The sequence below is a fragment of the Aricia agestis genome, chromosome 15 (assembly GCF_905147365.1).
Source record: "Aricia agestis chromosome 15, ilAriAges1.1, whole genome shotgun sequence".
In the NCBI taxonomy this organism is placed as follows: domain Eukaryota; kingdom Metazoa; phylum Arthropoda; class Insecta; order Lepidoptera; family Lycaenidae; genus Aricia; species Aricia agestis.
This window is the reverse complement of record NC_056420.1, coordinates 12,485,173-12,512,699: the sequence shown is the minus strand read 5'-3', so window position 1 is coordinate 12,512,699 and position 27,527 is coordinate 12,485,173. Positions and strand designations below refer to the sequence as shown.

The window sequence follows — 27,527 nt, the reverse complement described above, 5'->3', positions numbered from 1 at the left end:
TTACTTAACTAGGAACATACATAAAATAAACAAATCTAAAATCCAGCTTTTATCAGCCAAGTAAAAGCAGTCATATCAGTATCTCAAACTATTCATGTGACATCACTATAGTGTGTCAAAAAAGTGAAGAAATTTAAAAGTGGCAACATCGTAGCGTCATTCCTTTCAAATCAATCTAAGAAGTGCGTGTCGGGCCACGCGCAATATAGGGTTCCGTAGTACCGCTAGTTTTTTAAAATGTGTGTATGGTCAATGAATGTACATTTATAACGTGTTTTACACTACTAACAATATCATCTCAGTTACTTTCAAAGGAATTTGAACGAAAGTTATACTTCGCCGAACATATTTTTTAGTTGATCGACTATAACTTATGAAGTCTTCTTAGCTCTAATAGTTTTCCTTTTATATAATTATTGCTCAATAACTTATGAAGTCTTCTTAGCTCTAATTGTTTTCCTTTTAAATTCAGCATATTATTTCCTACTCCCGTGATTTTTTTCACACTTCCAGAAGCAACCGCTTAGCTGGTAAAAGGGGGGGGGGGGGGGGCCACTAGACTCTTACGATTTTTTCCACTTTAAAACTTAATATTTCATAAACGGATCCCTAAATCGGATAATGATCTATGAATACTCATAATATTAAAAAAAAACCTATCCAACCACACCCCACAAGATGGGGTGGGCGCGAAAAAAAAATATTCATCCCCGCTTGATGTGTAGGGAAGGTACCATAAAAATATTTTCTTAAGATTTCATGTACCATTTTGTCGGCATCATAAATATGTGCAATAAGCGCATTCGTGCCAAATAACAGCTTTGTAGGTCCTATAGTCTCTGAGCAAAATCGCGGACAGACAGACAGACGGACAGACAGACGGACGGACAAACCGAAACTATAAGGGTTCATTGTTGATTACGGAACCCTAAAAAGGGATGATACTACGATGTTGCCACTTTTTAATTTCTTTACTGTTTTGACAGACTATACACAGAAATACTTATTAATATGCGACTAGTTGATTAAAATTATTAGATTTTTATTTCATGACACACGAGTAGATAAAACTTAGAACGCAAAAAAGAAATCGAGGTAACAGTGTTGCCATTGCAAACCAATTGATAAAAAACTAAAAAAAGTTATAAAATTCATTTTTTGTTTTACAGAATAGTAATCGGCATGTTACACGAATATAATATTATTACGAATAGTTCATACAATCCTTAATATTAACAATTATTATTAATAATTAGTATTATCATCATATTGCACATTGGTAAATTATACTACTTACCCCCTTTTACACGGCGATTAACCTTATAGTAAAGTCAGTCAAGTGACTTATCGCATTTACGAGTAAATGTAATTTTTTAAGTAGGAGACTTACAATAATAAAAAAGAAAATTTAAGGACAGATACAAAGTAACAGCTATAGTCTGTCAAGAATGTGAAGAAATTAACTTTTTAATTTCTTCACTTTCTTGACAGACTATGCATAAAAAAAACCTTAAAAATGCATAATACCTACACTATTCACATAATATGAAGCTAGCAACATTATTGTGCAATGCACAGTAGATTTCAATTTTTCGTACGTCGACTCCTCGATTTATAACAGCAATGATAATATTACCTTTGTCTAACAAGTTTAAGTCACAGACTAATAAACTACAAAAAACTATCTAGCAACTTACCTAACAATTAATATCCAATGTGTATACAGACGTCAAGGATGACAATGTTTCTGTCAAGCTAACGTATCAGACAACAACTAAACAATGTATAATTTATACATCTGCATACACGATTTAGATCTATAGTATCTAAAGTTCCTAAGTACACAAATATAACATTGACTGTCTACAAATTAAGTAAACTATTTACTAGTCTTTGAACTAACTAAGGCCCACTTACTTTGTTTACCAATCACTTGTCAAAATATCATGCCTTCTCTTTCATAAATGCAACAAACGAGAGAGCCAACTGTCTACTTATTTTGTAACTTTGATGAACAAGAACATTTTTCATTGCTTTGGGTTAAAATTTTGACGTCTGAACTTTTTAAATTGATACAAACGTCAAGGTATTGCCATTACAGCTTTTTAAATTGTGTAAAAAATCTAAGCGTCTAAATATTGGTCTAAATTGAGACTATAAGCACTGAAATTCATGTTCTTCAAAGTTACTTTATCAGGGGTCTGCAACATGACATGATTACCAGACTACAGAAGCGGGCTCCAAATGGTCTTAGCTCTTATTCGTACTATTATCTATCTTGTCGTCTCTTTCTCGCCTATCCAAATCCTGCGCCTCCTTGAGCGAGTCAGGTAGCTTCTGGTTGTTCGTCTCGGGTAGAGTTAGTACGAGGAATCCGGACATCGCCGCCATGACACCAAAGACGAGGGTAGGCAGAGATTCGTAGTAACGCGCCTGAGAAAATAAAATGGCAAGTTTAAGTATTAATGCTACTTGTGAGTTGCCCCTAAGTTTAACTAAACTTATTATATCACGGGACCCAAAATGTCTTCAAAAGCAGTTCAAGTTCAGAGATTCAATTGTGATAAAGTAACAGACATACACATTTTGCATTTTAGCATTCAAATTAAAAAAAACGAAATATGGAATTTTTATAACATATATCTATGGACGCTTCACACCACGCCAGTCTGGCCCCATGGTAAGTACCTGAAGGACTTGTGTTACGGGTACCAGACAACGACAATATATTGTTTACAATATTACGGTGACATTATACAAGATGTTAGTGTAAACACCGTCCTTGAAACCATCAAATGAGCCCGTCAAAATGAGAACAATGCTGGGAACTCAAAAAAATCCGTCTTCATACCCATACAAATCGCCGATCCGGGCATCCGTATGGAATTATGGTTATGAAGACAGCATTTTTTTTGAGTTCCCAGCATTGTTCTCATAGAAAAAGTTGTTCATTTTGACGGGCTCATTTGATGGTTTCAAGGATTACGGTGGTTACACTAACACACTGTAGTTATATAGAATTAATACTCACAAGCAAGGGAGTCTGCGGTGCAACAGCCGACCCAATCCTGCCGATGGTAGAACAGATGGCGAGCAGTGTTGTCCTATAGTTTGTAGGGAAGACCTCCGCCGCGAATATGTACAGGGAATTGTAAGCGAGGGTGATGAAGAATTTACCGCCAAGGTAGAATACTGTAGACCAGTTGCCGCCGCCTGAAATATTCGTAAATACTCGATAATAGTATCGGTAGGTTGGTAACTTAACCAAAACCTGTAGGCCTACAACGAAACTGTTTTGAGACTCAAACAATCGGACAAGAATGCCGCGTCCTGCTCTAACAACGTCATTTCACGTTTGTTGGAGTAGGAGGCGGCATTCTTGTCCGTTTATTTGAGTCTCAAAACTGTCATGGTACATGCCCTGACTCGGGTTCTCAATACATCGAAGTATACCATATAGGAAGACGAACACAAAATATCTAATGATTTGTCTCTGACAAGCTATAGCTTGAAATACTAAGACCTATTTCTGATGTAATCGGGTAAAAAGTAGACAATAGACATGTAAATCCAGAGAAAACTTTAAATATATCATTTGCTACTACATGCATGTTCAGACATTTTGGACACAGCTAAAGAATTAATCAGATTTTGTTTTAAGTCAAAGTTAAATAAGGTTAGTAGTAGTGTTAGGAATGAAATATACCTGGTAAAAATCCATAGTTGACAAGTATAACCCCGGTCAGCACAAATGCAGTCGCAATCACTCGTTTTCTGCCAAAACGGTCCAAGAATATCAACTTGCAGATATTAGCGGGCGCCTCGATGATGATCACAACGATATAGTTCAGGTAAGTATTCCCTGAGAGTTCCATAGCATTGATAGAGAGACCGTAGTATACCAAGGTGGAAGACGTCCAAAGGAATGAGCAAGTCATGAGCCGTCTCCAAATCATGCCAGACATAAGAACTTGCTTGAAAGTGGACCTATTAATCTCTTTCGCTTCAAACTTTCTGGTATCCCTCTGCATGATGGCGTGCTTTTCGACCTGATCGTAGTGGTCTTTTGGGATGACCACGTTATTGATTTTTTCGCATTTCTTGAGGACGTTCAAGCCTTCCTCATAGCGGCCTTTACTGAATAGCCATCTGAAGCTCTCTGTGAGCATAAATAGGTAGAAGAGAAGGAAGATGGCGGGCGTGTAGATGACCAGGAGTAGATATCTCCAGCTCTGTAGCCACCAGGACAGCAGAGTGACGGTGACTCCTCCAAGGATAAACATTGTGTTGAATAGGAGGCTGACGAAAACTCTGCCCTTGGGTCCGACGAGCTCCAGTGCTGGAATGAAACATTGCATGATATATTAAAAAATATTATATGATATTAGGTATTGAAGCCGATTTCTGTAAACAACAAAGCTTATACGGCTTTACTTGGCAAATCCATCGAATGACTATCTTTTTAGAAAAAGATAGCTCCGAGCGAGTTTCTTGCGCCTGTTCTTTTCGCCAAGCTATTTTCCGAACCGACGGTAGGCATCATTACACGTTGAATTTTTGAATTTTAAATTAATATCAGTACTTACCTAAATACTAAATACTTATTCGTTTTTCAAGAATTACTTCAAATTAATATTTAATTTGATTGAATAAAAGTTCCCCTAGCTTAGTTTATCTTTACTTATATTATTTCTCTTTTATTACTTATCTTTCACGAATCAAATGATCACACAACTGGTGACAACACGCTTGATGTATTTTAAGCAATATTCATATTTTCCTGCTATTTTTGTCTTATTTTGAGCCTACAGTCGTCCAGCGTGACATTTGTCTAGATCCAAACTTTTTGTGTGAACGGAAGTGACAAAAACGCAATTAGTCAAGCGGCTGATGAGGCGTTAAAGGTTAATTTGGTTGCATTGGACATGGGCGACGTTGATTCGTAAATGTTATGTAACAGGTAAACTAGAGAATATTGCGTACACTTTTAAATGACTTCCAAATTTTTCTAGGAGGGAGGTTCTTTTATACTAAAGAACAATAATAATATTAATAACAGAATCGGGAAAGATAAGAACTTGTACACAATATTAGTTGTTGAGAAGGACAGACCGTTATATTTTGTTCAATGGTTGAAGCCGCAAATAACATAATATAGTACTATTTCATATTTTTGCAAATAAAGGTTCTTATTGTAATGACTGAAGCCACGAGGCGAGTTAAAAAAATCAGCCAAGTGCGAGTTGGACTCGCGCATAAAGGTTCCGACTTCCGTACCGCTATAGAGCAAACATAGGCTAAAATTGTGTTTTTGTATAGGATTTATAGCTTAACTTACTTACCTAGCTTACCCTTAGTTATTTGTTTATTTTAATGTTATTGTTAATTATAAAAGTATACAACTGAGTATTTTGTGAACATTTCAAGTGCCTATGTGTTGCCGTTAATGATATGGAGGGAAAAATAGCAAAAAAAAAACACGTTTGTTGTATGGGAATATTCAATTTACTTATTTTATTTTTAGTATTTGTTGTTACAGCAGCAACAGATATACACAATCTGTGAAAATTTCAGAAGTCTAGCTACAGCAGTTTTTGAGTTACAGCATGGAGACGTCAGACGGACGGACGGACAGGCGGACAGACATCGAAGTCTTAGTAATAGGGTCCCGTTTTACCCTTTAGGTACGGAACCCTAAAAATCCATTTAATATCAAAATTCAAAAGTAGCAAAATCGCGACTTGGTTACCAGTTATTTGACTTGCCTTAAAGAAGTAAGAAACATCCTGTTCCACGTAAAAAAGGACAACCTAATAACTATGTAATAACATAATACTTAGTTAATACATTTTTAATAATAATAATATGTACCAGTGTACCATCGATGAAATTGATTCCTAGGCAGAAGGCGCCAGGCGGACCTACGTCATATTTTGATCGGGTTATTTCAATTCATGTTAATATTCGTGATTCGGCTGGTATTGAGTATTGACGTAAAGTGACCATTTTACGTAGGTCCCTCATCTGCCTATAAATTAACTTCTCTGGTAGTACATAGGCTAGGTATGTGATATGTACTTGAATTTCATTATACATAATACCTGGGTGCAAATAGTTCAAGAGCTCAAGGCTCTTGAAAGGCACACGGTGTGCAATATTTGACGTTCTAATGAATTTGAATGATTTGCATGATTGGGACTTGGAACCTAGGATTGGATTATTATTCTAAGATTATACCAGATGACCTGCGGGGCTAAAATGGTCACAATTCCTCTCAATCAATTCAGCAAATGAATTGTCAAAACTGTCAAACTGACAAAATGTCAAATCAGTACAAAAATACAATAATGAATTGCAAGCAGAGTTGCATTTTGCGATTTTAGAAAAATGAATCATATATTATGATACATATCATAATTCTTCAAAGCGACCATTTTAGCCCCGCTGTATTATTTGGGAAGGCAATTGGATGATATAGACTGGGGGCTGGGTGTCTCTCAATGTTATGAGAAGAGAAGACGTCATCGTGATAAACGATCTGTTTAATTTTGCGATTGATCCGCAATTCGCAAGTAAACTGGTATTTCTACTACCTAAAATTTCAAAGAAAAACTTTTTTCTCAGAAACCAGTTTAAATACCATTTCAATTTAACGGATTGAAACGATCCATTGCAAAATATAAGGTGTATCTTTAACCTAATGCAGCGATTTTTAAACTTTTTTGGTGGCAGAACAATTTGGTATGGAGATACTTTGAGTCTCGGGAAAGGACAAGGAATACTTTTTGTCCCGGAAAATGTACGGTTCCTGCACAATAAACTTTTATGATTTTCGCCTAAACTATTAAATCTATTCGATGAAATTTGGCATGGAGATACTTACTAATTTTAATCTTTTTTTCTTAATTATACCAATTCAAATTAAATAATCATCGTTAAGACAGGACAACGTATGTCGGGTTAGCTAGTCCTAATATATTAATAGATATCGATAAATAATGTATCTGTGATTTAGGAAGACCAACAAGGAACCGTGTATCCTTACAAGGAAATCTGATAGTTGATTACCTTTCTAGGTATAGGAACTTACATTTGAACCATATTAGAAGTTAGAACGTTTTAACTGTTCCGCGTTATGACCTTAGCTGACAGTAAATAAGACGATGAAAAAACTTAATTGGTAAAAGTTAACGACGAAAATAGTTTGTTTTTATCTGAACTGTTTATTGATTACGATCACAGTTTCAGGAGGTTTATTTTGAAGTAAAGTTTAAATATACTTAAAGTAGGTTCTTCTATTTTTTGTTAAAGCCAAAACTATTATAAGAATCTCAAATCTATTATAAGAAGAACATAATATTATTAATTTAATAATAAATAATCTTTGAAAACTATACAGAAGTAGATGTTAAAGGTAATTGTTGTTTCAGAACAAATTTAGGACTTAGCAGGTTAACATAATATCTTAAGGGGTTCCGAGACGAACAAGCAGCTTGGCGGCAAGCACCTTGACTTCAAGCAAAAGCAAAATAACTATTTCGCCATCTTGGATGGTCGGCCATATTGGATTTAGAGTGATGTCACATAACCATATCGTGCATTGTCATCCAAACTGAACTAGTATGCAAAATTTCAGGTCAATCGGATAAATATATCTACTTCAAAATTAAGTTCCAAAATTCCACTTTTACATACATACAGACTACAGAGCAAGTTAAATAAAAGCTTTTAAAATACAAAATCTCATCAAGTGCGGAGGAAGCGAATAATTATGTAAATGCTTGACTCAAGCATCAATCAAACACTGTACACGTTCAATATGCTTGTAGCAAGCAAAACTCTACGTGCTTGTTGCCAAGCTGCTCGTTGGTCTCGGCAGAGCTAGTCTCTCGTAGAGTTTTATATAAGATAAAGGTTGCCGAGACCATAGAGAAAATAATATACACAATGTATGTCTAGACCATAAAGTTAATATACCTAGCGGAATAGAGAAACAAAGGCCTGAACAAGAGAGATGTCACTATCAGTAACACTGTGTGGTAAAAAGAGACGTGTGATACATGACAGCACCACTCTTTTTTTGACGTACAGTGGGCACGTGCCGCACGTTGACAATTTAATCTCATAGAATTCATGTTCAATCATGCTTGTGTAAGTGTATACGTACACATGTTTATCACACAGATGACAGATGAGAACCAATTTTGGTTTCGTTTGACAGCTCGAGATTGTTGTTCTATTCCGCTACGTATATTAACTTTATGGTCTAGACAATAGACATACATAATTGTGTACCGTACCTATATTTTCTCCATACTCTCGGCAACCTATAACTTATCCTAAACTTATCGGAAGATATTATTATTATCGGATAATATACTTAAGTATATTATTATAAGGAAATTGACGAAAGTCCTACTTTTGGCATTACGAAAACGATTGCGTATCTATGAGTGTAGGTAACTTACCCAAAACAAAGCATGCAGTATAAACCCCACCACCCAGGGCCGGTTCCAGAAACTCCAGTACGATGAACATCTCATAGTTGATGGAGAATGCTCTGATGACGCCGAATATTCCACTGGAGACAATCGCGAAGACCAGCGCCATGCGGCGGCCATATCTATCTGAGATGAGCCCAACCAGGGGTATGGAGATGAAAAATCCAGCGTTGTGGACAGTACCTACTAGCGTCCGCTTCCAATCTTGGCAGCCAAGATTGAACTGAAAAAAAGGGGAAAAAATTAACACACGAACTACAAGTTACAAATTCCTCCCTTTTGGAAGTCGGTTGAAAATTGTGACAGGTGTATGTAATGCATTTATACTGCTACTTGAACTGAAGTAGTAGGCACTAGGCAATACATAGAAGCGAAACACAGACCTACTAGGCTGATGTGGTGCATAGCCAAAACGTAACAGTGCTTATGTAAAATGTTACTTAGGACCCGTTTCACCATTTCCTGATAAGTGCCGAATAGGCTATCCACCACTTAACTTGACAGATGAAGTAAGGAGAATCTGTCAAAAAAGTTGTGAATAGCCTATTCGGCACTTTATCAGAAAATGGTGAAACAGCCCCTTCGGAGACAAAATACAACTGTTTAATGCCTTGGCCAAAGGGCATATGCAGATACTTGGCTGACATTGAGACATCTGCCTCTGCATGTAGCCAAAATGAGAAACTACCGCTGGCGCCTATTTTAATGCCAGCTACTGCCTACTTTGTATCCATGCGCCTACAACAAATAACTCATCTATGAACCAAAACATCAAACATCCTTGTAAATCTAAACGTACAAAAAATAACCATCTTCGTATTTCCCTGGAAATATGACCGATGCAAGTACTAAAGGCTGAGTATGATTTCTAGAGTTTTTGTAGGTCGTGTTTGTGAGTACCTTATATCCGCATCACTCAAAAAGTAAGGTCAAAACATGATCAAAATAAGTTTTTCTAAGCATATATGTGATTCAATCATATTATTATTTATTAATTAAATTATTACCATATATTATCTCTATAGGTTTATTATAGACAAAGATAGGGTTTGACCAGCCCAAAAGTATTTAAGCACTAGAAAGTCTTTTAACGAAATATCCATACTAATATCACAGCTAATACTATAAACGCGGAAGTGTGTATCTCAGTTACCTCTTCACATCGAAACCTCTCAACCGATTTTGCTTAAATTCGGTATGAAGCATGTATGAATGAAGATACTTTGAGTCCCGGGAAAGGACAGAGGTAGGGTTGCCATCACTCAAATTCCCTTCGCCGGTCAGGCACGACAAAATTCCCGGACATTTGGCCGAGATGTGGTTATTTCCCCGGACACCTCTTAAACAGTATTTACGATAACGTCTGGCCAATTTATGCTTTTCCAACAAGAATTTGTAAAAATCTGACTAACTCAAGTCCGTGTTGCCGCATAACTTAAAAGTTAAATTTCTCTCATCAAAAGTGTCTGGATTTCAACCGGACACTTTTCAAAAACCCGGCCGGACGCACCCCGGACGCCCTTCAAACTAGGACAAATCCGGGGAAATGATCCTAACCTAATCCAACGGGATGGCAACCCTGGACAGAGGATACTTTTCATTCCGGAAATATTTACGGTGCGATTTATTTTGGCGTAAGCCAGGAGTTACGGACGTCATCTAGTTCTAAAATAATGACATGTTTTTACACGTGTATTTTTAACTTTTTCCTAATCAAAAGCTATCAAAGATTTTTCTAAAACACATTTACAGGATTTTCACATTTTCCTCCTTTAAACCAATCAATCAGCTACCATAATTACGATTTAATCACATGACCTCTAGGACTAGGAGTCACATAGAATTAATTATATGAAATTACAATAAACTATTTGTAAACAATGATTCATGAGGCAACAAAACTCGGTTATTATAACAAAACGACATGCATTATCATTTTAATAACACGGTAAGTGGTAACACTCAATTTAACATAAATGGCACATTTTGACATTGTGTGCGTTTTAAATATATGTTGTTGCGAATATGTGCCTTAAGTGCCATAAGTGTTTTTTTTATTACCGACGATACGATATCGTGATCGTGTCGTATTGTAAATCAAGACAAGCTTTGAACGAATAATTTTATGAATGTAAGTACTTCATTAATATTATAAATGCGAAAGTGTCCGTATGTCTGTTACCTCTTCACGCCAATCATCCCCAAACCGCCGAACCGATTTTGCTGTTCTGACTTCTGAGGCGCCATCACACTATTGGCTAAGGGTGGGTTGCACCAACTTACTTGAACTCAGTGACGGATTAACCCTTAATCAAATTAAGCAATTGCCTAGGGCATCACGTCTGAGGGGGCACCAGAAGAAGGACAAAAAACATCCGTCCTTAGGGCATCACGTCTCACCACTCTCACTTCACCAAAAACCTCACCAAAAAAAGTTTCTAAAAAAGAACTAATGTTTTTAGGTGGTAAAAGCTTCAAGACAGATTCTAGTTGACATACGGATGGGGGGGGGGGGGGGTACACAGGCATGGATTGCTTAGGGCATCAAGTAGTCTTAATCCGTCACTGCTTGAACTATAATTGTAACTTTAACTATAACTTTAACTACAATGCAAAATGTCAAATCTTTGGTTAAAGTTAAAAATGGACGCCACCAAGACGCCATATTTAACCATAACCATAAAGAGCTCGACAAGGCTTTAAATGCACGTGGCGAAAAAAGGAACTAATGCTGTCATCATACAAAAACGCCATTTTTGACAGTTCTCCTTTACCAGCAGCGCCCCCGCCCACGTTCTTATAAAGCCTTGTCGGACCAGCAACATCTTCTGTCAAATTCTGAGGTCAAAGTTATGGTTAAAGTTAAATTAGCCTTAACTATAACCATAACTTTAACTTTAACTACGCCTCTGGTGCAACCCACCCTAAATATGGCAATTGAATTTGAAGCAGTAGACACAAAGAAAGGTTTTCTATCTAAAATGTGGATTGGTTTCTTCCACAAATAGGGGGTGATGTTTTATCAAAAACGCCAGTGATTTTAATCAAAATTCTCAAGTCTGAAGTAATCAATTCGTTCCTCAGCCTTTATGTGTTGTGGCAATTTACAAATGTGGTTATTACTTGATAAAATTACGTTGATGGTATTGCTATGGAAAATACCTAGCGCTATAATATACTCGGCGAAACATGGCGCTAGCGGTCATTGACTCCCTGTCAAAAAACTTGTCATTTTCTATACAAAGCCGCGATTGATAACGTATGACACTTCATTGTCAATCGCGGTTTATATAGATAATGACAAGTTTTTGACAGGGAGTCAATGACCGCTACCGCCATGTTTCGCCGAGTATAGTGTAGTAGTAATAACTAGTAAGTAGTTTTAGGTATATTTACTAAAAATGTCAATAGACTGAAGACAGATAAGAAAGCAACACTTCTCGCAACTTCTCTAGATGAGTAGGTACCTAGTTTTTTTTTTATGAAGTAGGCATATTGTATTAAGTATAACTAATTTTTTTTCCCGTGGTGCTTCCACCTTTGTTCGGACATCAATGTCATTATAATTTGGCTGTCTCCCGCTTTGCTTGGGGAGGGAAATTGGATATCTCCTACTCCTCCTACATTTCTTCTGATTAATTTCGTTGCGGGTCCCAAGACAGATTTAGCTTGTCCCTCGGGCTCCCTGAGATCATATCAAAGGGTTTTCGTGGTTGGTAACCACTGTTGATCCTGGCGACACAGGAGTTGCAGTGGTGGGAATGTGTGGTGGGCCTTAAAGTAGAATGAGTAGGTAGTTATTTCCTTACTTAATAACACTGACAGATTTTCTTTGGCAGTCTGTCATTTTGTCTATCCTACGGTGTGTTCTTGTGTTCAAAATGATTTGGTTACAATAATGATAATATTATTCTATGTTTGTCATATTATTTAAATGTTGTCAGGTCGTGGTCAGGTCATATAACATTGACCACTACATTGACCATGATTTTAAAATGTCACCGAAAAAATATTGACCAAGTTACGTTCAAATTCAAACACCAAAATATGTCACTATTTGCAAATTCGTCCAAATATTATTTCCCCAATGTTTGTTTGAACAATATGGCAACAAATTACAATATTTATTCAAGTATTTTTAAGGTTATGTTTGAGCACGTAATGGTTTTTAGGGTCCCGTACTCAAGGGTATTAACGGGACAATTATAAGACTTCGTTGTGTGCCCGTCTGTGTGTCACGTTGTATCTCAAAAACCGCGACAGCTAGGTATATAGTCTACATTAAAAAAATGTATTTCTGTTGCCGCTATAACAAAAGACACTACTTTTGGTGTATAGGGTATCATCCTAATTTGGTACCACACAAAAGTGGTGTCCTGATGAAGGGATTCATAAGTAACCGAGGGAACTCCTAATTTATATGGAAACATATTGTGGTGACATCAGTTTCCTGAGCATATGCTACCAACAAGTACGATTTTGCACCATGGTATACCATAGTTCGGAAGGTGCTGAGAGAACTCCTGACTCTTTTTAGATACAAGTTTGAGAGTTTTGTGTCAAGAACACCGCGGGGCACAGCTATAATAGTAATCTATATATATATATATATATATATATATATATATATATATATATATATATATATATATATATATATAAAACTCAAATGTGACTGACTGATTGACATAGTGATCTATCAACGCACAGCCCAAACCACTGGACGGATCGGGCTGAAATTTGGCATGCAGGTAGATGTTATGACGTAGGCATCCGCTAATAAAGGATTTTAATAAATTCCAACCCCAAGGGGTTCAAATAGGGGATGAAAGTTTGTATATAATAATACTTCTTAACGCGAGCGAAGCCGCGGGCAAAAGCTCGTAATATATAAGCGGCCTCTTCACGTTGGGCAACGATGGACATTTTACAGGCGTTTATAAACTTGTATTTGTCTATGATTGTGTTTTCTGCAAACAGACAAGCTTGATAGCAATCATGTGAGTTCATCGTAGGGCAAATAAACAAGGGCTCTTAAAAGTTGAAACATACGTAATAGCCTGATGAGTGATAATATTATAGTAGACAATAGGTAAATGTCTATGTCTACACAGGTGTTACTATTGCTTCCGCATATTTGGCCAAAAATTGTTACCGAAATATAATAATTGTTTGCGTCATTGTATTTAATAAGCATATTATTAATTATTATGTAATGTAGCATGGATCAAATAATTAATTCCAATATTATGTTAAATGCATTGGAATTTGGAAGAGCTTACAAATGTTGGTAATTAATAATTAGTAATTACGATTATATTTTGTAGCAGTAAGTGTAGTTGGTAAACTAATTAATGTTGGTCTTAAGAGGAGTCCATACCGCCCTTTTTTCCCATACAAACGTTGTCCCCTGTTTCCTCCCTGGATACTGCTAGTAGAGTTATAATTTTTTTCCTGAATATCTACGGCCACTAATACAATGTCCCTATGTTTTCCTTTTTTTCATGATTTAATTATTAAATAAGGTATGAACGTTCAAAGACCCAAAAAAAAATGGCCAGATTTTCCGCTGTGTTCAAACATCCAGAAAACAGATTTGGCTACTGGATATCACCAAAATATTACATCCACAGCGGAATATTTATAACCTCCTCCTTTTTGGAAGTTGGTTAGAAACAAGTACAGCATAACTAAATAATAATAGTCAATTTTTTACAGATTATTGCATTGTCATTTGTCATACGTAATGCAAAGTTTCGAATTCATTAGATTACTGGTGAATGGTGATAGGTAAAATAAAAATCGTGCTCTTTGAGCACCATTTTAGATTCTTAGATTCCGTTACATACAGACATCCCAAGCATAGTAAAAGGAGGGGAAGTAAGTTATCTTCATACAAAGGCACCGCGCGCAGCTTGCATGTGTGCGCCATAGCACAGAATATAGCCATAGTATCAATGCGTCCGCGTCGCCACGTACGGCACACAACAAAATCTCGGCGGTACCAGCCTAGTAAAAGTGGCCGAGATTTTGTTGGGTGCCGTACGTGGCGACGCGACGCATTGATACTATGACGCACACATTCAAGCCGCGCGCGGTGCCTTTGTATGAAGATAACTTACTTCCCCTCCTTTTACTATGTCCCAAGCTTATAAAAGCGTGTTAAAAATAAAGAAAATTACCTCCTTAACGATGGAGTGGTCTTCAAAATAAATGTACGAGTCGCACTCAATCTCCGTTGTGTTGTCAAACATGTGTGGCGAACATGTGTCGTTGGTAAGCGAGATGTTGGCGGGCGCGTAGCGGAGGCATTTCGCTGGTACTCCATTCTCATCATGAGGCACCGTGTAGTTGGCTGCGGGGTCGTCGCACTCTGTCGCGCATCTGAAAAACATGTTTAACTTCAGCACGAATGTGTCGGTCTTTGAATATGGTGTGCCGTGTGAATTGCGCGAGTTTGGATTAGTCCTACTAGGCTAAAGTTTGGATAATGGATGTATGGACGTGTGGATGTTTGTTGCTCTTTCACGTAAACTACTGAACGGATTATAATTGAATCTTTACAATAATATAGCTTATATAGGTACTTCAATCAGAATAACACGTAGACAGTAGACTAATATTGAAAATATATTGTGACAAATTGTGTGATAATGATCTTGTTTTAAGTACTTTTTTTTTATTATAAAATGGTGGCCGTCTATGGACTGTTCGTCCATATCCTTTTTTTGTAATTTTATTATTTAGATTTTTCGCACCAAGTCCTTAAAGATAGGCATAATATGAAAATTTCCGAAGTTACTGAACAGAGCTCCTGAGTCCTTAAAGATAGGCATAGTATGAAAATTTCGATATTGCTTATAGAAATGCAAGCATTAGACCACTGTATTTTCATACAAAAGTTATTCTGGAATCTGAATTCAAAATTATTGAACAGAAGTGAGTGAGTCTTTAAACAGTGTCTTTAGGGTTCCGTAGGGCGTAGACAAATGGCAAAAAACGGAACCCTTATAGATTCGTCATGTTTGTTTGTCTGTCTGTCTGTCCGTCCGTACGTCACAGCCACTTTTCTCCGAAACTATAAGAGCTATACTATTGAAACTTGGTAAGTAGATGTATTCTGTGAACCGCATTAAGATTTTGATACAAAAATGGAAAAAATATTAAATATTTTAAGGGTCTCCATAGGTACCTACAACTAAAACAAAAAACATTTTTTTTCATCTAACCTATGCGTGTAGGGTATCTATTGATAGCTCTTCAAAAATCATATTGAGGTTTCTAATATAATTTTTTTCTAACTCTGAATTTCTTTCTGACTCTTCCAAAGTGGTAAAATGTGTGCCCCCCCCCCCCCCCCCTCTAACTTCTAAAGTAAGGGCGCGATATGCCTAAAAAAATATATGATGTACATTACTGTAAAAACTACCAACTAAAATTGGTTTGAACGAGATCTAGCAAGTAGTTATGTTATGCGTCATAAATAGTAAACCTAAACCTCTTAAACCAACAAACATTTTATTTTTCATCAACCTATGCGTGTTGGGTATCCATGAATAGGTCTTCAAAAATCATATTGAAGTTTTAAATATACTTAATTTTTTTCTAACCTGAAGAGTTTGTGAGAGAGACTCTTTCAAAGTATATATACGTGGGAGAGCTATGCTTCGGCACGAATGGGCCGAGTGAGTGAGTTTACCGGAGGCCCAATCCCCTACCCTAATCCCTTCCCTATTCCCTTCTCTTCCCTACCCTCCCCTATTACCCTATTCCCTCTTAAAAGGCCGGCAACGCACCTGCAGCTCTTCTGATGCTGCGAGTGTCCATGGGCGACGGAAGTTACTTTCCATCAGGTGACCCGTTTGCCGCCTTATTTCATAAAAAAAAAGTGGAAAAATTTGTGTCCCCCCTCCCCCCTCTATCTTCTAAAGTGTTCTAAAGGCATGATAAGTCTAAAAAATATATATGATTACCAACGAAAATTGGTTTGAACGAGATCTAGCGAATAGTTTTTTTATACGTCATAAATGGTAAACCTTAAATTAACTTTCATTAAATCAACTGAAATATAAAAATAATTCAAAAACCTTTTGATTTCATAAAAATAAACCTTATTGCTGCTGCGGAACCCTTCATGGGCGAATCTAACTCGCACTTGGCCGGTTTTTTTAATAATAAATAAATAATATATTTCAGACTAAGTCCATAATTTGTTAGTAATTATAATACTTAAAAACTATGTTAGTAGACATGATAAAATCCAATCAATTTAAATATCTTTTTGACCTGTTTGCGGCACTAGGTACATGCACATGTATACGTGTTTTTAGAACTGCAAGCACATACCAGTAGAGAATAGAGATACTGCGGATGGAGGGGAGACCTTATGGCTTATATACTCTATAGTCTATCCTCTATACTACTCTATAGTGATTATCATCACTAGTATCTTCACTTGATACTAACAATCCCAGAGCAATAAAAACAGTGTTTTTATTGCGCTGTGCTAACAATATTAAATTTATTTTGTTTATTAGTGCAGTAATAAAATATGAAACATCATAATATCATTTACATCACAGTTAATTATTTGTTATGTTTACAGATCTGTAATGGGGGTTGCATTTGAATATCAAATCAAATCATTTAATTCGGGCATCAGAGGCCCATATAACAAATACCTTAAATCTAACATACATAATATAATTGTATAATAAATACCTTAAAACTAACATACATATTTTATATATTATACTTAAAAACTAACAGTGTTACATTTTGCCGGCGACGTGACTCGCTTCGTTCCGGAGTCTCCGAACCTCCGATAACATCCATCGGCCAGAACTCCGGCGCCTCGAAAGTCGACAGAAGATTCGTCGGTACTCTCACCACAAAGAAGCTGAAGTTAACCTTGTGGCGAGACTGCAGACGCTCGACCCTCAGACCCTCAGTCGTCTTCTTCTGGATGTAGTCCATGACGTCCTTAACCTCCATGGACCAGTGCAGGCGGGATATGTACAGGGGCGTCGCGGGGACCTCGCTCCGCAGACGCAGCTCAGGTACGTATGGTGCGGTGCCGCGATGGTTGCGGGCGGCGGGCTTCTTCCTCCTCTTCACCAGTATGAAGCCCTCCTAATCGCACCTTCTGCCCTCGTCCTTGCCAAGCCGAGAAGACTCCACCTTGCGGCTCTTCGTAGCCTTGCGGCTCTCCTTAGTCTCGCGTATCTTCGGAGCCTTGCGGCTCTCATTCACCCTATTAGTTTTCGCCCGCGGGGGAGGTGTGGGGCGACCAGCAACAGTCGCAAAGTTTTGCTGAGTCGCCTGAGGACTCGGCGTCGGCGCAACCGGAAGGGGAGCTGGGGCGGGGCGGCAGTGGCGGTGTTCGTTGACCCGTCCGATAATGCTGACGAGCTAAACGTGCTCGCCTGCGCTCCTCGACGAGTGACCTACATATTGAATTACCACTTTTTAATTGCGATAATTCAATACGCAAGTCACTGATCGTAGACTCTGATGCCTGCAATCTACCTCGAACTCCTTCAGGAACCTGATGTCCTTCAGTAGGCTGACGACGTCGACGTGGTCCAATGTGACGGGCGGCAGCTTGTGCAGCTCCTTTGCCACAAAAGCTGGCACCTCATCAGGATCCGTCTGCTTCAGCAGGGAGATGATGTCGTGCACGCTCCTTTCCGTTCCGTCTCTTCGTCGCGACGGCATATTCGCGCTCTGTCCGAGCGTCTCGTACAGGAGCTGCTTGCCCTTGCAAATCACCTCGCTGGAGGAGGACTTGCACATCTGCATGATGCTGACCTCGTCCATAGTGCCGATGGCGTGCTGGATAAACGCCAGCAACTCGTTGGCCACGAGCGCCATGGTCACGTGCAGCGGCAATGTGCCACGTGATTCGCAAAAATATTACTTTTGTGACACTGCGGGAATGCAATACCCTATCGTAATGCCCTATTGCGTAATAAATTATAGGCACTTATTTGCACCCTGGCAAACTAACTAAAGGTTTATTTGCACCCTCTATATTTTGTATAGATATATTATATTATAACACTGGCTTCAATTATTAGTCGACGGAGTTCACAAAAAAATAATCACGATGGCTAAGGCTTAACCATCTATTACCTAACCCAACCAAGTCGTATTGGGCCAGCACGGAGTGATACATTGCTATAATTCATTACCTAAGAATTGTATACTGTTCATATATTTATGACACTTAAAAACATTTAACAACAAATTACGCGTAAAACAAAACGTACGGTACCTAACTATAGTGAAAAATTTATATTAAAGACACGTTAACAAAAAATCACGTTCCGTCACACGTAACTTAAAACACGTATTTAAAAAACTATGCATCTCCTATCTACACAAATCAGGTGTCATTTGAAAGGGGTAACTATAAAATGCCACCGTTCCCTCCCCTCTCCCTATAATGCGTGATTAAAATGCCAACCCCTAAAATTTATTTATAGAAAACCATTAATAGTCGGTCGGTATTTGAAGTCCAGTCGGTGCCCCGACTACCGACTTCAAAATTAAGAAGATTGAGGACAGAAATACTGAGTAAGAAAATTTATTTAACACTTTTTGGTTGGAAGTAGGTTTAAATTTTTTGATTAAAAATAATAGCCAGTGAATCATTAAAAACTACACATGACAAATCCCATACAATATTTAAAATGAATTAAAAATAATTTTGAAAAATGTCGTGCTGTCGAAATTCTGTAATGAAAATTGACTAAAGACCCAGGTTCCAAGAGCGAAGGATTTTATAAAGATGACTGATGAGTAATTTTTTTCCCTTTCTTCAGTTACTCTGAATCTGAACAATTACGACGACAAGTACTTTTAAGGTAAACAATAGAAGCGAACGTCGGTCCCATTGCATCAGTACTAAATGGTACTAATTTCTTCAGTATTAAACGTCATTTTAAAAGTAAGTATTTCTGTTGACAAACTAGATGACCCGGTTTTGTATTCACTTCCCTTCTAATATAAACTTTCTCTGGATTTCCACGAATATTTCAGTACGAAATTTACGAATATTTACGTACGTAGTACTTATATCTCGGCGCCTTTGTATGACTATGTTAGGGTGGGTTACACCAGAGGCGTTGTTATAGTTAAGGTCAAATATGGCGTCCATTATTGACCTAATAACTAGAGAATTAGAGATTTGACAGTTAATTTTACATTTTGTTATACTTATAGATACTTATAGTAAAAGTAATTTGGACTTTGGTGCAACCCACCCTAAGCATACAGTTCTAGCCTGTTTAGAAGGATAATAGTTGGGTGATTTAAGAAATAAGAACCATATTATCTCATAGGTTAAGATAGCCTTGAAGGAATATCTTCCGACCGCAAGGTTGTAGGCGGGTTAGGTTAGGTTAGGTTAGTAATATAATATATATATAATATATAAATAGTTAAGTCCCCAATCCCCATTCGACTTTCTAGTAGGCTTAGCATGGTCACCATGCAAGCGGTTTCTTTCTACGGAAGAATAGACAAAGTGACAGATGGACAATGGTAATCCGACATTTTAACACTAAAATCTTTCAGCAGCAGCTGTCGTATAATATCAGGCGTACTTGAAATCTTCGATAGTGCGATGCAGAATTGTGCCCTGATCCGCCATAACCTTAACTTCTCTTTTCATCAAGTCGATGAATGATGATTTCATCAAAAGGTGACATAAGCTTAGTTGCTACGGCGATGGTAGCGGGATTCGAATTTTGTAAATTGCCGTAACCACCTCTCTATTCAGAATTTTCTTCGCTTTTATATTGTAAAAAAAAAAAAAAACTCCATATTGCTCCGTCCATAACATTCGTAGGGAGAGACTCGTGAATCGTGCACGAAGGGTTTATTTCATTTTAATATTAATTAATTAATAAAGTATCTACATAATATATTATAATTAAACCTTGTGAAAATTTCAAGTGTCTATCTCTTGCCACTTGCCGTTATTAACGTCGAGCAAAAAAGGCCAAAAAATCACGTTTGTTGTATTAAGTATTGATTTTATTTTGTTTTTAATATTATTTGTTATAGTGAAAACAGAAGAATAGCTATAGCGGTTCTCGAGATACAGCCTGGATATAGAGAGACAGACAACGAAGTCTTAGTAATAGCCCGTTTTTACCCTTGTACGTACCTTGTACGGAACCCTAAAAGCATTTAAAGTCATCCTAATAACACACGAATTGAATTATAGTGGTTTTCATAGATTATCCAACCATTGCGATTTTAAATTGCGACAAATAGCGAACTTCGTGATCGTAATCGCACTTGACAATAACTTCATTATCTATCATTATGCGAATGAAAAACTATGACAATCTGTCACAGATGAAAAAATAGTTCAACGTTGTTACATTACAAATTATGTAAGATAATGGTTACACGGTCAGTCTGGCACTGTTCATCAGTTTGGTCAGAATGACGGGCGATGATAATATAATCGCTTGGCTCATCTTGGCGGGGGCACTCCCGTGCACCCATATAGTCCCGGTTGATTGACGGTCGGATATATTTTTCTTTTAAATCTACTTTTCAGCTTTTTTTTTATGAAATAAGGGGGCAAACGAGCAAACGGGTCACCCGATGGAAAGCAACTTCCGTCGCCCATAGACACTCGCAGCATCAGAAGAGCTGCAGGTGCGCCGGTCTTTGAAGAGGGAATAGGGTAATAGGGGAGGGTAGGGAAGGGAAGGGAATAGGGGAGGGTAGGGAAGGGAATAGGGTAGGGGATTGGGCCTCCGGTGAACTCACTCACTCGGCGAAACCCAGCGCAAGCGCTGTTTCACGCCGGTTTTCTGTGAGATCGTGGTATTTCTCCGGTCGAGCCGGCCCATTCGTGCGGAAGCATGGCTATCCCACGTCTAACTTCTATGTTTTACTCTCTTAGGTGTTTCTGCGGTCCAAACCACGATATTTAAAGTGAACGAATTTATCTTAGTCTCGTCTCATGATTGAGACTTTGGACGCTATGGTGCGATCCACGAGATTACAGACTTTTTATAGGAAGTAGGTGTTTATACAAATCGCTCTTCCATTGTTCCACTTTCAGCATTATCGCATCAGCATTCAGCGCATATCAATTTTCATTTATGCCCGGCATTCTTCATTCCGGATAATACAATTCATATTACCTGTAGGCTATAACCATCTATAAGAGCAGGTACACATTGGGCGTTTTGAAGCGCGCGCTTTGCTAACGCGCGTTTTGAGAACCCCGGATTCTATTGAAGCGTACATAATATGCAAGCGCGCGTTTCTCTAATATGTACTATCAAGGCCCAAGGGGCCGTCCATTAATCACGTGATTTTTAAAATTATTTTTAACTACCCCCCTTCCCCTTTGTTGATACGTAGCGAGGTTTAAAGATGCCTCTTCACAATGGTCCATGCTGGCCCACTACAAGCGATCTTTACTGTGTAGACAGGGTAGTGGTGTATGATGGCGGACGATGGTCATGTCAGTATCGTGTGTCTTCACGATGACGATGGCCTTTAGTGGGCCAGCATGGACCATAGAGAAGATGCATCTAGACTAACTTCTTCGTGATTTTGTCAAACTCTGTCCTGTCAAACTACGTGATTATTGAACAATCCCCAATCAAGGGATACACGTGCGCACTCGTATATTTCCAACATCACTGCAACATATTTCACGCTTTGGTCATGTACGTTTACATATTACATAAGATTACGCCTATTGTGATAAGCTATTACTACCTACTATTAGACGCGTAGTGACAAAATACTTTCTTTTGAAATAATATTTCATTCAATACTTTGGGAGTTTCGGCAATAGCCAATCGAGCTGCGAGAGCTGCGACCAATCGGTCATGTGGCTTCAGCTGTATTACAACTCCGTTAGCTTTTAGCGGGTACTTCCCTGAACAATCTTTTCTGATGATCTGCGTGCTGGCAGGCCGTGGGCGGTAGGGGTGGGTGTAGTGGGGTGGGGAAATAATCGGTCAAGTGCGAGTCGGACTCGCACACGAAGGGTTTCGTACTGTTATAGAGTGCAAATAGGGAAAAAACGTGTTTTTTAGTATAGGAGCCCCCCTTAGTTATTTATTTTATTTTAATTTTATTATTTAATATTAAAGTATATAAACTATAGTTCCGTTGGCGTATTTGATTTTTATTTTTTATGCAAAATTTTAAACTTCCTTTTGGAACGAAGTTCCTTATCGCGCGTTGCGAAGGGGGCTAGACGGAAAAAATTAAGACCAAAAAGTTGTAACGACTTACGACACTTTTTGCGACACGATTACGATGGGTTTGACGTAACGCGACCAAACTACTTAGGTCCTCCATCTACCTAGGAATCAACTGATAGTACTTCGCGGGACGTACGGTATCTATCTTGATCTATGTCTGTGCTTTTTGCTAATACCTTTTATAGTTAAGTATGATGTATCAGTAATTGTAATTTGTAAGCCGTGCCGCGTGCGGTACCTACCTAGCGCGTGTTTCTCTCATTTTTTTTGTTTTTTTTTTTTTTGTTACAATTTTTTTTTTACTTACACTCAGTAAGTGTAATGTATAATATGTTTATATACAATTATACAGGATTTTTTACATAAGAAATAACTTTGTTCTATGCATCCGGGTGTCCCTTGACATTTCAAGTTTTCTTTTTGACCAACTTCCAAAAAGGAGGAGGTAATACGTTCGTACGCGACGTTAGTACGTTCGGCTGTATGTATTTTTTTATTTAATTTTGTTAGATGCGTTTAGAAAATTACTAAAGTCTGAAAATTAATAGTTGTATCTTCAAATTGACACTAAATTTTAATAAAAATATAGTTAATAAAACAACATAAATGGACTTGAAATAATATTATGAAGATTGCATCTAAGTTTGTTATTTTCTGTATCTAATAATTATCTAGAAGGTAAGACAGAATGGTTAGAAAACAAGACGTGTTTTGTTCTATTTTGTTGTTAAGTTATGTTGATCTAATTATAACCTTTTTTGTCTAATATTTCGATACAAAATATTATTGCTTACCTGTATGTAAGATCCAAAGCTTCGAAGTTGTAAACCGATGAGTAAATGCCGGATAACAACACAGGGAACAAAATCAAAACATAATTCAGAATATTAAATCTACCAAACGGACCGAGCAAACGAAGAATATCGTCCACGGTAACTTCGGTTTTACTTTTTTCGGCATCCATTTTTGTTCATCACTATTCGAAATTCGAAATTTGAATTTATTTTTTTTAAATCATCTGAAACGCGGCCAGTGCGTTGTGCCACCGTAGTGTTGTGCGAGCGATCGCCGAGAATAATGCCTTTTATTGTAATAGAATTTTTTCAATTGCACCGTCTTATCGAATAGAATGTTTCGATTGCTAACCTATCGGAGAAATTAATTAAACATTTCAGTAAACATAACTAATTGAAGAATGTTAATGAAAATATTGGTAAGAAATAAGTACCTTTGTATACATAAACGATCTTGAGGTATTTATGACAAAGATTTTTAAATGTGGTTATTATATTGCTATACAGCAGTATTTCCGGACTTATACGACGTGCAAACCTTCAAGAAGAGAGCGTATTCCCTCTTAAAAGGCCGGCAACGCACCTGCAGGTCTTCTGATGTTGCGAGTGTCCATGGGCGACGGTAGTTGCTTTTCATCATGTGACCCGTTTGCTCGTTTGCCCCCTTATTTCATAAAAAAATACAACTAGGTACTCGATAAATTACGATTATGGTTCATTCAATCATCATTTTTTTGATGCTGCATGCCCCTGCTAACTAATTGTCTAATATAGTCTGTCAAAAAAATTGAGGAAATTTAAAAATTGGCAACATCGTAGTGTCATCCCTTTTTCTTAGATTGATTTGAAAGGGATGACACTACGATTTTGCCACTTTTTGACAGACTTTAACTAACTGCACTGCATTTGGCACTACACGTCTTATTACACAGAAGTGCATCATATTATTATTGTTTTTTTTACTCAAAATCCTGGCAAAGCTACGAATGCGTAATATGCGTATAAAACGTCTACAAAACGTAAACAACAAAAATCCATAGTGCACCTACACTTGTAAACAACGCGAATTAAACTAATCATAAACCGTTCACCAATGATATTCCACTTATACAGATATGTTACGTCCATACTACACACACTGGCAAAATTAGCGGAACATAGGTGAAAAGGGCCAAAACTTGAACTGAAGTGGGTCGGGCTGTCTGAAAGCCTTTTTTATAGCTTCTAAGCTCATTCAAGAAATAAAATATTGAACAAAACTGGCAAGTTGACAGGGTTTTTATAGCAATTATGCCCTAATAAGTGTTTTTCGATTATTGACGTTGTAAGTGTTCCTGATAAGAATGGCGTTTTAGCGGGGTGCAAGGTATGCTCAGCTCATTTGATTGTTTGGTTTTTGGAAGACCACATTGCTTAGATACAAAATTAGTGATTTCCCAGCATCTGCGACACCTAGAGCTGTAACCACGATAGAGAAAGGTCACACCTACCGTCCGGTCAGTCAGGCCTTAGGTGTGTCGGCTTCCGTGGTTCATCGTAACTTTCAACGCTTCAGAGAGACTGGATCTTACGTTCGGAGACGAGAACAAGGCAGATATCGGGTGACAATGGTTCAGGATGACCATTTTTAAGGAAACAAAACTTAAGAAATCGACCTTAAACTGCTATGTAGACACGAAACCTGTCGGAACAGATCCAAGATGAACGTGTAAGTGATTGTACAGTAAGAAGAAGACTCAAAGAAGTTAAATTAAACTCAAAAGTGCCAGCAAGGGCACCAAAACTTGAGACAGGACACCGAAGAGCCAGGCTAAGATTTGCGCGTGAACATCAAAATTAGACAAGTGAGTGAAATCTTGTGCTGTACAGTGATGGGAGCAAATTCTGTGTACATTGTATTGACGGGTGATAAAGAATGTGGATAAATCATAAGGAAAGCTACAGGCCATCAAACTTACCGGAAACAGTGGCCTATGATGCAGGCTTCGTAATGGTTTGGAGTTGCATATGATTTGGAGCCCGCATGGAGCTGATGATTATAGATGATGGTACTTTGACAGTACAGGGCTATAGCACCGAAATCCTGGAACTGCATGGTGTTCCTTTTACACAATTTTAGGTAGTAATTTCAATTTTATGTGCGTCCATAGAGTAAGAAAATTGGGCATCATTACCTAAACGATGCTGGCGCAGCCCAGGTGGAGAGGCCAGCGTGGTCTACAGATGTGGATCCGATTGAAGACGTGTGGCACATCAATGGGTGAACAGTACGAGTTAAAACTCCAGCTCCAAAATGTGTCCAGGAGCTCGAGTTGGCGGTACTGGAGGAGTAGGAGAATATCCCACAGGAAATGATTGACAATTAAAATGCAAGCATGGAATGGCGTATCCAGGCCCTCTTGAGATCTATAGAAGGCATTACACGCTTTTAACATGGCATTTCTTTAATAAAAATGGAGAATTTATCTTAAAAACTTACTACTAAAATTTCAAAGATTTTCTTAATTTTTTTATTTTTGCTGATTTTTTTCTATTTTTCACGTTTTTATGCCCTAAATTTATATATTTATAATTTATTTTTTTATAATCAATTAGTAAATAAATAAATATATAAAAATCAGTGAACAATTTAAAAAAAATTGAAAATGTTGTTATGTTCCTCTAATTTTGCCGGTGTGTTTATTTTCCGGCTTAAATCTCTTCCGAACAATTTTCAAGTTCAAAATTGCAAACATTGACAAATTTGACAGATAAGTGAAACAAAAGATAGGAAAAACATTTACATAAAAGAGACAGTTCTATTTTTAAACGTCGAATCGTATCGCTGTCTCTTTCTTCGCCTGAGCTATGACGAAAATTCGATTTTTTCCAGATTGTTCGAAAAAATAATTGAAAATGTAAGTAATCGAGGTATTTATTGCAATCAAGACATGTGTAAGAGATTCCATGTGTTTTGTTTACTTTCGAGTCATAATTGGTACATTTTCGAAACACGCACGATGTCATTTTCAATTTATTTAGGTAAGACAAGACGCGGCACGTTCGTGACTGCGCTCGAAGCAGACTAAATAACAGACGGCCTAATTGGGCCGTATTTGAATCTTCACAACGCGCGCGGTAGTAACATATCTGCTTTGAGTTTTTAATCATTGCCGTTCACGATATTGCAAAATGTATATTTACTAAACTATTTAGAGCAAGCTAAGACAAATATAATTGAGGCCTATGGAAAATCATGGCCTTTGCTCCGTTACTATCGGCAATAAAAGGCACATAATTAAATTAGTACTTAGGTTTACTATTACTTAATCTAAATCAAGAATAACTAGTATGCCTGAATTAGTTTAAAAATTTAAAATATACTTAAGAGGATACCACAGCAGCTAGAGAAATGAAAAAAAAGTACGTGTAATATCTATAGCTGTCTCCCTTACCTCAAGCCTATACCGCAGAACGCGATAGAGACAACTGCAGAAAATCCAGAAAATCAACGATTCGTTGTCCCCTGATTCCTTCTCCAAAACTTAACCGATTTAAGTACTTTTTTCATTAAAGATTAAAAAAAGGCTTGAGCTGTGTTCCTATGTTTTGCTTTTTTTGTATAATCTATCCAAATCTGTTTTCTGGACGTTTGAACACAGTGGAAAATCTGGCCATTTTTTTGGGTTTTTGAACGTTCATATCTTATTTAATAATTAAATTATGAAAAAAAGGAAAACATAGGGACATTGTATTAGTGGCCGTAGATATTCAGGAAAAAAATTATAACTCTACTAGCATTATCCAGGGAGGAAACAGGGGACAGCGTTTGTATGGGAAAAATGGCGGTGTGGAATCCTCATAAGTTTTTATTGCAATCTTGCTGGCCACTTCAGCCAATTTTTATTCGAAATGTGTTATTCGTAGTCGAAATGAAACTAAATTGAAATAAAGAATCTATCTTTGCTCCTGTGCGCCCGTGCAGTTTTTTTTAATTACAA

The 27,527-nt window shown here is 37.5% G+C and overlaps 1 protein-coding gene across 1 annotated transcript; it reads right to left on the bottom strand.

Moving 5' to 3' along the window:
* Positions 1-947: 947 nt before the first annotated feature.
* On the bottom strand, positions 948-23,846 carry LOC121734067 (organic cation transporter protein-like). The gene is made up of 6 exons (XM_042124480.1): positions 23,548-23,846; positions 14,684-14,885; positions 8,469-8,724; positions 3,707-4,339; positions 3,032-3,213; positions 948-2,433 (listed from the first exon to the last, which is right to left on the bottom strand). Exons 1-6 carry the CDS (start codon positions 23,715-23,717, stop codon positions 2,251-2,253), a joined length of 1,626 nt encoding a protein of 541 aa, XP_041980414.1. The 5' UTR covers positions 23,718-23,846; the 3' UTR covers positions 948-2,250.
* Between the last annotated feature and the right edge of the window lie 3,681 nt (positions 23,847-27,527).

Bases quoted from the DNA above. Each gene is read 5' to 3' on its own strand.
- LOC121734067 (XM_042124480.1), bottom strand. From the start codon at position 23,717: ATGGATGCCGAAAAAAGTAAAACCGAAGTTACCGTGGACGATATTCTT. The intron at 14,886-23,547 runs GTAAGCAATAAT...CATGTTTTTCAG, and splicing joins GCTTTGGATCTTACATACAG to ATGCGCGACAGAGTGCGACG. The intron at 4,340-8,468 runs GTAAGTTACCTA...GTTTCATTCCAG, and splicing joins TACTGCATGCTTTGTTTTGG to CACTGGAGCTCGTCGGACCC.